The 15,025-nt window shown below is 43.0% G+C and overlaps 1 protein-coding gene across 1 annotated transcript in view; it reads right to left on the minus strand.

Moving 5' to 3' along the window:
- Window positions 1-365: 365 nt before the first annotated feature.
- Window positions 366-15,025, minus strand: part of LMO7 (LIM domain 7) — a 163,365-nt gene continuing 148,705 nt past the window's right edge. Inside the window, 7 exon segments of the mRNA XM_087938160.1 lie at window positions 366-914; window positions 2,967-3,069; window positions 5,184-5,292; window positions 7,720-8,019; window positions 10,296-10,515; window positions 13,125-13,171; window positions 14,887-14,943. Coding sequence (XP_087794286.1) covers window positions 892-914; window positions 2,967-3,069; window positions 5,184-5,292; window positions 7,720-8,019; window positions 10,296-10,515; window positions 13,125-13,171; window positions 14,887-14,943 — 859 coding nt within the window. The 3' untranslated portion in view covers window positions 366-891.

The raw sequence follows: 15,025 nt of genomic DNA on the forward strand, positions 1-15,025 counted from the left end.
GTCCGGTTTGTGTTGGTTTTTATTTATAATTTATATGTACCTTGGGTTCGGACTGAATTTTTTTCCCTTTAAAGACTGTTCTTGGGAGAGTTTTTTCTCCAGCCGATGATAGCTGGACATTGGGGGCCAAGTTGGAGGTATTAAAGGGACTTTACCTACTTTTGTGACTTAGTTGCTTTTGCGCCATGCCCCCGGTCATCACCATTTCATTTCTGCAATGTCTAATTAGGAAGGAATGCGTGCCCAATGCAGTTGGGATTTCGGCTTGAAAATACCTTACCCAAAAAACTGCTCAAGTTGCAACTTCTTTCTGCCCATTTTTTTTTTTTTTTTTGGAGACATAACAAAGGCCTCCGACCACTGTGTCTAAGTGCAGCATCAGCAACTTTATTTACAAATACAAAAGAAAACAGAAGGAAAAAAAATTCTTCAGTTATATTAACCTGTTTATGAGGTGCACGGAGAGTTACATTTTTCAAACACGGGACGATAAAGAATTTTTCACAATTTCCCCAACTGGATTTTCACCGTTAAAGCACAAAGGGATATTGAATAAAGTGAAGTGGACAGTTTTGAAAGGGCAATATTACTTAAGCGTAGCTTAACTTGAGATAACGACTGCAACCACCTCTGCGTGCCTTCAAATGTAATTCTCACACAGTTCTGCACGGCTTTCTAGAATGTGATGACTTTTTCATAAATACTTAGAAATAGGGTTTTTTTTTTGTTTTTGTTTATGAAGGATGCAGTGTAGTTCTGCATCTTCTACATGATCTAGACAGGCAAACTTCTGGTCCTACAAAACACACCCCACTCCGAATATTGATAGATTTGAAGCAGCCGTTTCCTTCCTCTGTTCTGTTGCAGAGGTTTCCTCTTCATATGTTCGGATCACATGGTGGTTGTGTGTCCAGCTATTATCAGAAGGAAAAACAAAAACAAAAGACAAATTGCTCAGCGTGGAGTAAATTCAGATTTAAAAGGCTTAAAATAACATTTTTTTAAAAAAATAAAAGGTTTATTTACAAAATGAAACGATTAAAATTCAGAATCAAGTATTCCCCACATACATTCTATGATTTAGTCCTCACTTAACCCAAAGCAGGCTATTTTCAATTTTTGTTTTGTGGGGCATCAAATGAAATGTAAACAATTTGCAAAGGTGTGTTATTTCATTTCTCCTTCAATCAGAGGGACTTTAAACGCCATTCCCTCCGATTTCCTAGTTGGTGCACAATTGGCTCTGGAATATAAGTTGCAATGCCTTTAAAGCCATGAAAAGCTCACATCAACTTATTCAGCTTTCTGCTATAACTGTCTGGTTCGGTTCTGCAACCCAACAAGAAAGACATAGACTTCAGAGGGTAATTAGGGCTGCAGAAAAAACAATTACTATCAACCTGCCTTCAATCGAGGACCTATATGCTTCATGAGTCAAAAAGAGGGCTGTGAAAACATTTACAGACTCCTCACATCCCCGACACAAACTGTTTCAACTCCTACCCTCAAAATGACACTATAGAGCACTGCATACCAGAACAACTAGACACAAGGACAGTTTTTTCCTGAACGACATCACTCTGCTATACAAATAATTCCCTCAACACTGTCCAACTATTTACAAAGTCTACACTACTATTACTGTTAATCTTCTCATCATTCTTTATCACCCATCTCCTCCCACTTGTGACTGTGTAACTGTTACTTGTCGCTTGTATCCTTATGATTTATATTGACCGTTTCCTAGTATGATTTGATTGCTTATGGTACCCTATGACTATCATTAAGTGTTGTACCTGATGATTTTATGACTCTTGACGAATGTATCTTTTCTTTTATGTACACTGAGAGCATTTGCACCAAGACAAATTCCTTGTGTGTCCAACCACACTTGGCCAATAAAGAATTCTATTCTATTCTATTCTATTCTATTCTGTTCTGTTCTGTTCTGTTCTGTTCTGTTCTGTTCTGCTCTGTTACACACTATTATTTTATTGCACCGTTTACACAATACTCCTTTCCAATTTAGATTTATATGCCGCTTCACATTTCTTTACCACACACTCTGAGCATCTTACAAATGTCACCACATCGTTCTTTTAGCCAAAAAAAGAGAATATATCTAACCTTGTTTCGTTTCTGAAATTGCTTCCAGATTTTTTGCTTGCAATGAAAAAAATAAATGAAACTTTGGTTTTGTTAACTAGATAGGCTTATTGTTATAGAAATGCTTTGTACATACTGTTGTGTAAAAGCAAAAAGTTGCAGTTGGCATCTTCTACTGTGCTAAAGAGAGTCGGTAGTCAGTGCTTTTTTCTTTCCTTTTCTCCCTTTACACTATATTTCTTTTCTTTTCCCTTTCCTCTTCTTAGTTTTCCACTGCTTTTTAAATTTTTCTTTGCATTTTATATTTTGAAAAACCATTTTTTTTAAAAAAAAAGCCATACAGTAAACAAATGTCAGCCCATTGGCCCCAACGATCTCAGTCCTCATTTTACCAATCTCAGAATGACTGAAGCAGAGGTGGTATGCAGCAGGTTCTGACCCGTTCTGGAGAACCGGTAGCAGAAATGTTGAGTAGTTCCGAGAACTGTCAAATACCACCTTTGACTGGAGATTTTACAGTATCCTTCCCCTGCCACGCCCACCAAGCCACGCCCACGTAACCAGTAGTAAAAAACTGTGAATCCCACCACTGAATGGAAGGTTGAGTCAACCATGAGCTAGTCAGGATCAAACTGGCAATATGAGCAGAGTTAGCCTGCAGTACTGCATTCTGACCACTGCGCCACCGTGGCTCTTCATGGAAAAATAACCCTTTGGTTCAGAGCAGACTAATTTATCCAACTTTGATAGCTAACTGTCTAACCAAGGCTGATTTCGGAAAGAAACTAAAACAAAAAACAAAAAACCTTTCAGGATCAGGGAGTATTGTATTGCGACTGGTTCGAGAAGGAGCACCTTACTTTTAAATCTGAGATAGCAGCTGTTGCAGAAGAGTTCGTTGTTCCGGATACGGACTTCTGCTCCAGCTTGTGATCCTCCGAGGTTCCCCTCGCAAGCAACACACTGTGTAGAGAAATCGGACAATTAGACCCGGTCACAGTGAGGATCGGAAGGCAAGGTGTCAAGCCACGGATTTTGAGAGCAAGAGGAACAGGGCGGGCGAATATCCTGCTACGTGAAGGAATCGTGGAGCGGGAGAAAACAAAACTCAGGCTTAAAAGCTACACAGAAATGGAGATCCGCAGAGAGGCACATCTTGCTTTCTGAAACAGAATTGAACATATGGCACATGGAAGAGTTTTGGCACCAAGCGGTTTCTTTGGAAGACTCCCGTGCGGGTTCTTTGTGCTTCAGTTCAGCTCGCTTTCTTAAATGAGTTCCTGCTGCCCTTCGCTTCATCATAAATGTCCCTCTTTCAAACGCAACAGTGAGATGACAACCATGACCAAAGGTCCCCAGCAGTTGGGCTGGCCCTGAACACAATGCAGCTCATTGGCCAAAAACATATTACTCTACGTAACTAAAAGAGGATTGCATTTAATAGTCTAGTTCAGTCTTAAAAATAGTCTAGTCTGGCTAGTCTAAAGAAAAGAAGAATTAGGGGGTGACATGATCACAGTATTCCAGTATTTAAGGGGCTGTTAGAAAGAATAGGGGGTCAAGCTATTTTCCAAAGCACACGAAGGCAAGACAAGAAGCAATAGATGGAAACTAATCAAGGAGAGAAGCAACCTGGAATTAAGGAGAAACTTCTTAACAGTGAGAACAGTGAACCAATGGAACAGCTTGCCTTCAAAAGTTGTGGGTGCTTCATCACTGGAGGTTTTTAACAAGAGACTGGGCAAGCACTTTTCTGAAATGGCATAGGTTCTCTTGCTTGAATTCTTTCCTAATTCTAATTCTATTCTATATTCTATTCTATATTCTACTCTATTCTTATACAGGTAGTCCACTTATGAACATAATTGAGCCATAATGAAGCAGATATGTTGGTTGTAAAGCAAGCATCCAAGCTGCAATGCATTTTTTTTTTTTTGCTATTAACTAGAAATAAATGCCTCTTTTTTGCTTAAAAATGTAAAATGATGCTGCAAACAGCTCTAAATGCAGGCTTGTAGGTGAGTGCATAAAATGTGATCATGTGATCATCAGAACTTTGAATTTTGTCTCATAAGCAGCCCTGGGAGGTTTATTGTCACTTTGGTCACCAAGCCACCGGTCATAAGAGAAGGAGTCCCTGCATACATGTCATGGCTTTAAAACATCTCGCAAAGACCATTGGGGATGGTTCGCAGTGGATATTAGCAATGCAGTATGTTTGGTATGTGCATTTACATCTCAGTGCAGAGGAAGATCTGTGCAAAAGTTGGTTGCTTTTATGCAGTGGCAGCGGTGTCCTTTTCCTGCTGTGATGGCGCTCACCCGTGAATAATGTGTGCAAGGAAGTGGATAGGAAGGAAACCTGAGACACAAGAGGAAAAACCCTTATTGCCCATTCTGCTTTGTCTTAATGTGTTCTCCATTGGAGAAGCTTCAGGCTCATTCGTCAGGAGGAGGAGGAGAAGGAGGAGGAGGAGAAGGAGAAGAAGAAGAGGAGGAGGGGGAGGAAGAGAAGAGGAGGAGGAAGGGGAGAAGGAGGAGAAGGAGAAGAAGCAGAAGAACAAGAAGAAGAAGACGACAGGAGGAGGAGGAAGAGGAGATGGGGAGGTGGGAGAGGGGGAGGGAGGAGGAGGAGGAGAGGAGGAGGAGGGGGAAGGGGAGAAGGAGGAGAAGGAGAAGAGGAGGAGGGAGAGGGGGAGGAGAAAGAGGAGGAGGAGAAGAAGGAAGGGGAGGAGGGGGAGGAGGAGGAGAAGGAGGAGGAGGAGAAGGAAAAGGAGAGGAAGCAGAAGAACAAGAAGAGGAGGGGGAGGAGAAGGAGAAGAGGAGGAGGGAGAGGGGGAGGAGAAGGAGGAGGAGGAGGAGGAGGAGGAGGAGGAGGAGAAGAAGAAGAAGAAGTAAATGTTAAGGAGTCCAGCAACAGTTGAACGTGGACGGTTTCCTATTAGTGTACGGATTTTGTTGTGTTGGGTCTTGTACATTACACATAAGGGAGGGCTAGCAAAGCTAAGACGGGGATATCGGCTGCCACACACATGGGCCAGACGTACCCCTGCCTTTCACTGGTCCCCCCCTCTCACCTTAAAACAATGTAAGTGATAGCAAAGGCCAAGAGATTCGATGATCATAGCTGCTCCTTTGCCCAGAGTGTTTCTGCAGCTGGAACACATTCGCTTTCCACTCACCGACCTAAATATAGAACAAGAATGTGGTTGAGAAGCAGATGGCAGAATACCAGCAACCGAACCAGGAAAAGGCAGGGCCGCAGAATGAATCAGACCCCAGAACTGCAAGGAGGGAAGCAGAAATGTTCCTTCTTTGAGATAGAAATGAGTCACCCGAAAGAGTTACCTTCTCCAAATTTTAAATGAAATACAGCCATTATGCAACCATTTAATCATCCTATCGATGGCTAAATTTAGGAAACACTCCCTAAGTTTTCATCATTCACTCCATTCCTTATAGGTGGAAGACAGTTTCCAAGCTGCAGCATCTGCTTCTTATAATGGATGGAAACTAATCAGGGAGAGAAGCAACTTGGAATTAAGGAGAAACTTCCTAAGAGTGAGAACCATCAACAATGACAGAACAGCTTGTCTTCTGAAGGTGCAAGTGCTCCAATCACTGGAGGTTTTTAAGAAGAGAGTGGACAGCCACTTGTCTGAAATGTTACAGGGGTCTGGACTAGAAGACCTCTAAGGTCCCTTCCAGCTCGATTCTGATTGATTGGTTGATTGTTTTAGGCAACATAAAGCCCAACACAAATCCCTTTGAAGTTAGGCGATATAAAAGGTGGCGAATGGGACTTGAAGACCCAGCCCAGCCAGTTGACGAATCTGGTAATACAGAGATGCCTCTGGGATGGGGGAGTCCCTCCCCACTTTTAGGCTTTGAGGAAGCCTTTGACTCTCTTTCCTAGAGAAAGAGAAGCCCAGGGGTCTTGGGTTCAAAGAAGGCCAGCGAAGTATGTAAAACAACAACAGCCATGAAAGGAATAATCAAGTAACCTTGAACACACTCGTAAGGTGTTTTTTACAGAAAATGACACAATCAAATTGTTGGAATCTATTTCTATGCAACAACTATAATATTCAGCCAATTGATGGCAGCTACAGGTTTGGATCTATGCTATCTATCTACTCTATGCTCTTTCGTTCTAAGTAGAGTGTCCCGTTACAGTTAAAACAGTTAAGCAGTAAAGCACATGGTGACTGTACTTTTCGTTTGATCCATGGTGATGTGATGTGATGAGATGTATGTATGTATGTATGTATGTATGTATGTATGTAAGTATGGTATTCAGCTTTGTTCGGGTATTTTCCCACGTCATTGTAGTTGTGCTTTTAAAGTTGTAGCAACATTTCGGCAGAATCTCATCTGCCATCATCAGGCTTCTGTATAGTGTTTGTCTGTGAGTCACACTTTTACACTTTCACAGACGAACACAATACAGAAGCCTGATGATGGCAGATGAGATTCTGCTGAAACGTTGCTACAACTTTAAAAGCACAACTATAATGACGTGGGAAAATACCCGAACAAAGCTGAATGCCATACATGTAAATACACGCGAAAACTTAAGAAAACACACACACACACAGAATTTCTTACACAAATGATTAAAAATAAAGGGGTTCAGCAACTTTGAAAAAAAGGAAGAGCAAAACAGATGCAAAGGTGTTTTGTTGGCACTCACTATATGTATTCAACCACCATAATTAGATACTTGCTGGAAAAAAATGTTGCTTATTCTCCTGTTAACAGAAGCAGAGTGACTAAAGTAGAGAAAAACACACAATTGTTCCAAATGAAGGTATGGCATTTATAAATCTCCCTCAAATCAATGAATCAACCATCTCTAGTAGCATTAAACGCCAGAATCACAGTAATTTCGGAGCAGTGGACAGTGTCTCAAGAAGATGGATGATCTGCTGTAGTGAAAGACACGCAGGTAGTCCTTGACTTAAAACCATTCATTTAGTTCAAAGTTATGGCACTTAAAAAAAGTAACATGATCATTTTTCCCACGTATAACCACTGACGTATCTCCTTGGTTATTTGATCAAAATTCGGACATTTGGCAACTGAGTCATATTTATGATGGTTACAGTGATCAATTTTTGCAACCTTCTGACAAGCAAAGTCAATGGGAAAGCCAGATTCCCTTAACGACCGTGCCACTAATTTAACCACCGCAGTGATTAACATAATAACTGAATGGAGCCAAGTATTTACTGGCCGGATGTCCTTCCTGTTGCCAATGCGGAGTTATACACCGCAGATATATTCTCATCATGCCCAGGAGAGAAACATCTGCAAGGGATGATGGGGTCATTAAAAAAAAAAAAAAGAGATGATGAGTGATTCACTTAACAACGGTGGCCAGAAAGGTTATGAAATAGGGCAAAACTCACTTAACTCTCATGCGTAGCGACAGGAATTTTGGACTCGACTGTAATCGAACACTTGTATAATTTTTTGGGGGGTGCTATAACATAGCCAGTAATACTGCAAGGAACTCACAGATGATCTCGATGGTTGCCAGGTTGTTTCTCTCTCCCCCCCCACCCCCCCCAAAGGGAGAAACAACAATAATTCAGTAGATGCTTCATATACCTGTTGCGCTGTTGCGTCCCAGACTGAGAAGAGGAGGTTGGCGAAGGAGCTTGAGGAACAGAAGATGGTGGGGGGATGTGGGGCAAGGAAGATGTTTTCACCGAGGCAGAGGAAGCGGAGGGAAGACTGGAAGATGGGGTGCGCATGTAGGCCCGATTGGAGGTGGACACCACTGGAGGAATATGCTGGCCAAACTCTTGGCTGCTTGACAAAGATGTAGAAGATGCAGACTGGTTCATCCAGGAATGAGGTCTCCAGGAGTTTGTTCTTGAAGAGTCAAGGTTATCTAAGCTCTCACCTCTGGAAGAAAAATGTATAGTGGCTTTAGCTGATCATTCCACACAAAAGATACTACTATAGCTGGGGAATAATCGTGGATGAGCTCTATGGGGATTCTCAGCCATCCAGGTCACGTCGTCCCAAAGGAGATGGACGAACCTTCAAGTGGCCTCAAGGACTCTCTAAAAAGAATGCAAATTACCAACTTCTTCTGTCCTGGCCATTTTTTACAGAGCTGCAACTGAGAGAGAGTTTTAACAAACTGCATCACTGGTTCGGTGGCAGCAGTGCCTCAGATAGAAAGTCCATACAGAGAGTGGTAAGGGCAGCCGAGAAGATCGTAGGAAGCTCGCTTCCCGGTATTCAGGATACTGCTTTTAAGCATTATGTGCTTAGAGCTCAAAGCCTTGTTAGAGACCCTGCAGCACACCCACTTTACGACCTGTTTCTGTTGCTCCCTTTTGAGAGGAGGTTTCCAAGTATTTCTAGCAGGACTACCGGATTCTGTAACAGCTTTGCTCCCCGTGTCATCTGTCTGGTAAACTCTCAAGATTTGTTTCTCTCACCATCCGAACTAGACTGTGTTGTTTCTCTGTGTCACATAATATATGTGGGTATATGCACAATTATAGCAATAGCACTTAGACTTATATACCACTTTATAGTGCTTTACAGCCCCTTCTAAGTGGTTTATGGAGTCAGAATATGGCCCCCAACAATCTGGGTCCTCATTTTACCCACCTCAGAAGGATGGAAGGCTGAGTCAACATTAAGCCTGGTGAGATTTGAACTGCCAGATTGCAGGCAGCCAGCAGTTAACAGAAGCAGCCTGCACTCTAACCACTGTGCCACCCTGGCTCATAATTATGTATGTATGTATGTATGTAGTCATGTTTATGTAGTGTATTTTGGATGTGGTAACCCTTTGAGAGCTGTATGCAACGGATATTCATTTTAATGTATGCCAATTAGTGTACATTTAAAGCGACAATAAAGTTATTCTGAATCTATGTCGAAGGCTAAGTCTTGAAAGAATATAAATCCTTCCACTTCCCACCTTTCGGTCAGAACTGAAGAAGCTTTTTGGATGAGAAGCAAAACGTCTTTAAAGAAAAAAACAAGAAAATCAAGCTGGCTCTTAGAAAAAAAACATCCTTGGGACAATTGTGGTGAGATTTCAACAAATGTAATTGAATCACTGGTGCTAATATAATGGCAAGGTGCAGAAAATCAACATAGCAGAAGGTGCTGAATATCACACACCAACAGAAGGATTGATCCTGAATATGCACTCACAAAGAAACCAAAGGACGGCTTGGATATAATTGAGAAGGTCCTTGCCCAAGCAGCTTCTGCCAGGGGAAAATGCAAATGAAAAGGGGGAAATTTAAAGAAAGAATGAAATTGGATCTCTTCTTCCCCAAAGCCACTTTTCCAAAAGGCAACTGGGACTTTCTTGATTTGATCCTTGAAAACGTTTCGCTTCTCATCCAAGAAGCTGCTTCAGTTCTGCCTGAATGGCGGAGAGTAGAAGGAGTTACATTCTTTGCAGTCATCTGGTTGTTAGCGCCAGGTGAATACGATACCACATATCTCCTGCCTACAACATGGTCCTTTCAGCGGTCACTTCTATTAGCCCCTCTGACTAGGCGACTCTGAGGATACAGATAAACTCCTGAGCGGCCACTGGTCTCAGAGAACTAACAACTGATCGTCTGAGTGTTATAACGACCAGATCAGAGGTCGTATTCAGTAGGTTCTGACCAGTTCTGGAGAACCACACATTTTGAGTAGTTCTAAGAACCGGCAAATACCACCTCTGACTGGCCCCCATCTATTCTCTGCCTCCCGAGTCCCAGCTGATCGGCTGGGTCTCCTTTTGTTGCCCTGCACAGGAGAACGGAGCTGGAAAGCAGGTTAGTGGGATGGGGGAGAGAATGGAGATTTTACAGTATCCCTCCCCTGCCATGCCCACCAAGCCATGCCCACAGAACCGGTAGTAAAAAAAAAATTTGAATCCCACCACTGGACCAGATAAGTACAAAGAATATAAATCCTTCCATTCTCCACCGTTCAGTCAGAACCTAAGAAGCTTCTTGGATGAGAAGTGAAACGTCTTCAAGGAAAAAACAAACGAACAAGGAAGTCCAGTTGTCTTTTGAGGAAAAAAAAGAGAGAAACACCTTTGACCTGGATGACTGAGAATATCCAGATTCCCTTCATCCATGGGTCAGAGGCGGAGATCAGAGTTAGGCACGCTCAGTCGCAGTAGGGCTGTTCCCGGTGGGCTCCATTACCTCCTCATCCGAGTGCCGGTCAGACTAAAAGGTTCTTTGTGAACGCTGGAGTTGCGTTGTCGGATCCAGCTGCTGTCTGTATGCAGAGAGGTCCTTTTCTTCATTTCCTGGAGGATCTGCTGCCTTTCCAGCTCAGCGGCGGACAAGCCCTGTTCCTTCTGAGACCTTTTCAGTGAGCTGGTAGCATTCCAAGATTGCTCAGAAAACTTCTTCTTCAGCCCTAATTTGAATTTATTTATTTTTTTTTAGTTTGTTCAGAAGACGAAAATGCAAAAGAAAAGAAAAAAAAAGGTTTAACATCGAGAAAGGAAAGCAAGGCAAATAACCTTAACAAAATGTAAATTAAAAGAAAAGAAAAGACAAAGCCATATATATTTTGCCCCCAGTTGAACACGGACAAATCTATTGCAACAGTAATAGCTTCCCTCGTTGCAAAGCTGGTGCAACATTGATAAGCTTCGGCACCCAACTGCAACTCCACTGACCCGTCATACATTTATATATACAGAGGGGTGCGGCTGCTGGGGGTTTGCAGGGGTTCGGGAGGAGACCCCCTAAGATTCTGTGCAGTTCAGAGAACCCCCAAATCCCACTCCTGGCTGGCCCTTCCTGCCCACCCCTCTCCTCCCAGGTGTCCCCACGTGGCCCATTTTGGATGCAGGTAAATGCAGGGCGCGCACAGAGGCTCAAGATGGCGGACAATGGGCCTCCCGGAAGTTCAGGAAGGCCGGAAATGGGCCTGTTTTCCAACTTCCAGAGAGCCTCCGGAGCCGGGGAGGCCGTTTTCGCCCTCCTGTAAGCTTGAGGAAAACATCCGGAGCCCAGGGAGGGCAAAAACATCCTCCCACCATGGTGCAGGAGGCCGAATAGGTCATGCCCACCTAGCAACCGGGCAGAGAACCCCTTGCTAAAATTTTTGAAGCCCGCCCCTGCATATATAGTGTGAAAGAAAAAAGAAAAAAATAGGTTGTACAACCAGGAAGTTAAAGTTCAAAGCGCTCCGTGATTGTGATTTACTCATAGAAAATCTACACCAGGTCTGTCAAACTGGACTTCTTTGAGGGCCGGATCAGCATTTTAGTTCTCCTTTGTGGGCCGGCAGTGGAGGTGGGGGCGGGGCAGGACAGGTGCCTCCTGCAGCACCCTGCCAGCCAAAGCAGGGTGCAGGGGGGTGTCTGCGCATAGCCCCCCCCTGCACCTAGTTTCTGTCCCCCATGGCCTTTTGAAACATTGCCGGCCGAAAACGTACTGCATGGCCCATTTTAGGCCCTTTTTCGACCTGGTTTTGGCTCATTTTTCAGCCCGGCTTTTGGGCATTTTGGGTTCATTTTTTGGCCTGTCTTGAACCCAGTTTAGGTGGCAGAGTGCTGCAGGAGGTCATGGAGGGTGAAAATGAGGTGGGGCTGCCGGCACCCCGTTTTAGCTCCCAGAGGCACCACGGGCTGGTCCTTTGATAGTCCCAGGCCGGCCCTGCGGGCCTTGAGTTTGACAGCCCTGGTTTACACGGTTTCTTATTTATCAAAAATCACTCCTATCATTATCTTTGATTGGTCCAGGATCAAATCCCTTCGTTTGGTTCTTAACAATTTGGTATTAAGAACCAAACAAGACCTAATCTGAAACAAAGGATATTATATACTTTGATGCTGAAACGAGCCTGTCAGAGTATATTCATGAACTGGAATAGAGCTCAGTAACAAGGTCAGCCAATGAATAGGCCTAGCAACTAAGTCAGCCAATGAGGACTGTTTGGAAACTGAAACTAGAAGTAGCCTAGGCTGGAAACTGAAACTAAAAGTAGCCTGGGCATGGAGCTATATTAAGCTCTGCAATTCTTCAGCTCTGTGTTGAAGCTCTGAGTCTGTCTATTGAAGATGAAACTAACTTGGTTGCTTGCTGAAGACTGGAACTCTGCTCTGAACTTGCAGCATGATTCTGTTTGAGTTTGCTCCATGTTGGAGAAATCTACAACTGGTTTGTAAAATCTACTTATTATGTTTATAAAGATGTTCAATGAAGCATCAGCCATCTGTGTTTATTTTTCTGGCGCTGAATTATCACTGCAAAACTCTCAACAGAGAAAGGGCAGAGATAATCCTAACCCTTGTTTATAGTCATGGATCCATGAAGTTATATCTTACAGGTAAGTCCTCAACGTATGACCACAATTGAGCCCAAAATTTATGGTGCTAAGTGGGACATTTGTTAAGTGAGTTTTGCCCCATGTTACGATGTTTCTTGCCCCAGTTGTTGTGAATCACTGCAGCTGTTAAGTTATTGAGCCACGGTGGTGTAGTGGTTCGAGTGCAGTACTGCAGCCTACTTCTGCTGACTGCCTGCAAGTTGGCAGTTCAAATCTCACTGGTTCAAGGTTAACACAGCCTTCCAAGGTTGATAAAATGAGGACCCAGATTGTCGGGGGCAATAAGCGGACTCTGTAAACTGCTTAGAGAGGGCTGTAAAGCACTGTAAAGTGGTATATAAATCAAGTATCATTGCTATTACTATTAGTAGGATGGTTGTTAAGTGAATCTGGCTTCCCCATTGAATTTGCTTGTCGGAAGGTCACAAAAGGTGATCACATGACTCCCAGGACAGTACAATCGTCATAAATATGAACCAATTGCCAAACAGTTGATCACATGACAATGGGGATGCTGCAACAGTTGTTAAGTGTGGAAAACGATCGTAAGTCACCTTTTTCAGTGTTGTTGAAACTTTGAACGGTCACTAAATGAACAATTGTTAAGTACAGGATTTCCTATATTTACAGGTTCATCCTTCCTGGCTCTCTGCCTGTTTTCCCCCTCTTTCCATGAGAGCACTTACCACTGGTCTGAGGATTGTCTAAATCAGTAGTTGATCTGGATTTATTTCTGGTGGGGGAAAGAGAAATTACATTATAGAGCTTCTTCACAGACCGACATATCATATTACTTGAACTAGACATAACCATTTCCAGACACAGAATGGGTGCTGGAAAACTTTGGTGATTCAGGGATTATTTTTAAAGATACCAAAGAAGCCCCAGAAAAATGGGAAGTAATAACTTCATGGCAGAAAATATGACTTCTCATAGGAATTTTTAAGATATAACTTCAGTATTTACTCAAGAGCTCCCAAGAATAGCTAACATGTGGTTTTGCCTGTTCCAAGAATCTCAAGGTTTTGTCTGGGTCTTTTACATATAAACTGTTTCTTCCAATCTGTTGCAGATGTTGAATATATATATATATATATATATATATATATATATATATATATATATATATATATATGAATGAGGGGGGAGGGAGGGGAGGAGAGAGAACACACACACACACATATCATTTTATATGTATATATATCATTTTATATGTTTTCTTAAGTTTTCACGGGTACTTACATGTATGGTATTCAGCTTTGTTCGGGTATTTGCCCACGTCATTGTGGTTGTGCTTTTAAAGTTGTAGCAACATTTTGGCAGAATCTCATCTGCCATCATCAGGCTTCTGTATTCTGTAACAATACAGAAGCCTGATGATGGCAGATGAGATTTTGCCGAAACGTTGCTACAACTTTAAAAGTACAACCACAATGACGTGGGAAGATACCCGAACAAAGCTGAATACCATCATTTTATGTATGTATGTATGTGTGTGTTCCAGGAGGAAAATCTATCCTAAGGCATGAAACCAGAATGGCATTTTCTCTGCTGACTATCCAGGGCTGGCTTTGATTAAAAGGTATCCCTGCATCTTTAGTGCCTGCAAATGAAGCACGCAAATCTAAGCCACCCCACACACTAATGCAACGTCAGTAGATGTCAGCATTGAAGTGGCCACAGAGATCCTTGATGGGCTCATTCCAGATTACCCATCACAGATTCCTCACCACCAGCCAGGGATGGGGGGGGGGTTCAGCCACACCTGGTGGGCAGGGGGGGTGTCCCAGGCTAAAGAGCAGAACCTTGAGACGAATGGCCCAGAGAGTTTAAAGCAGAAGGAACCATTCCAGCACCTTCCAAACATGGGGGAACACCATTATCTGTAACATTGATGCCTATGCTAGATAACACTGATGGATGTTCAAAGAGGTTGGATAGCATTTGGTTGTCCTGGTATGTTCCTGCCCTGGACCAAACCATGAGTCCAGCATGTAGGGACCAAAGGTGGTTATTCAGCAGGTTCTGACCAGTTCTGGAGAATTGGTAGTGGAAATTTTGAGTAATTCATAGAACCGGACAAATGCCACCTCTGACCGGCCTCGCTCTCATCTATTCTCTGCCTCCTGAGCCCCAGCTGATCGGTTGGATCTTCTTTTGTTGCCCTGCACAGGAGAATGGAGCTGGAAAGCAGGTTAGTGAGGTGGGGAGGGAATGGGGATTTGGCAGTATCCTTTCCCTGCCACACCCACTAAGCCACGCCCACAGAACCGGTAGTAAAAAAATTTGAATCCCACCGCTGGTAGGGACACAGTTAGGAAATGGTGTAACTAAAAATAAATGGAGTCACTCGATAGTGATTCATTTTCTAGAAGGGAAAGACCAGGAAGCACCATTTTCTTTTAAATTTCCAAACAGCACCCTTTGTAAAAATTCACCATTTTTTACCTGTCAATATTGAAGTGCTTTCCTTGCTCATTAGAGAGTCTTGGTGATTCATAATGTCTGGAATAAAGAGACCATAAACAAGAGTTAGCTGGGGTAAAGCCCAAGAGCTTCTTCCATCCATCCATCCATCCATCCATCC

Source organism: Pseudonaja textilis, chromosome 8 (genome assembly GCF_049901715.1).
Source record: "Pseudonaja textilis isolate UNSWEBS1 chromosome 8, rPseTex1.2, whole genome shotgun sequence".
Classification (NCBI taxonomy): Eukaryota; Metazoa; Chordata; class Lepidosauria; order Squamata; family Elapidae; genus Pseudonaja; species Pseudonaja textilis.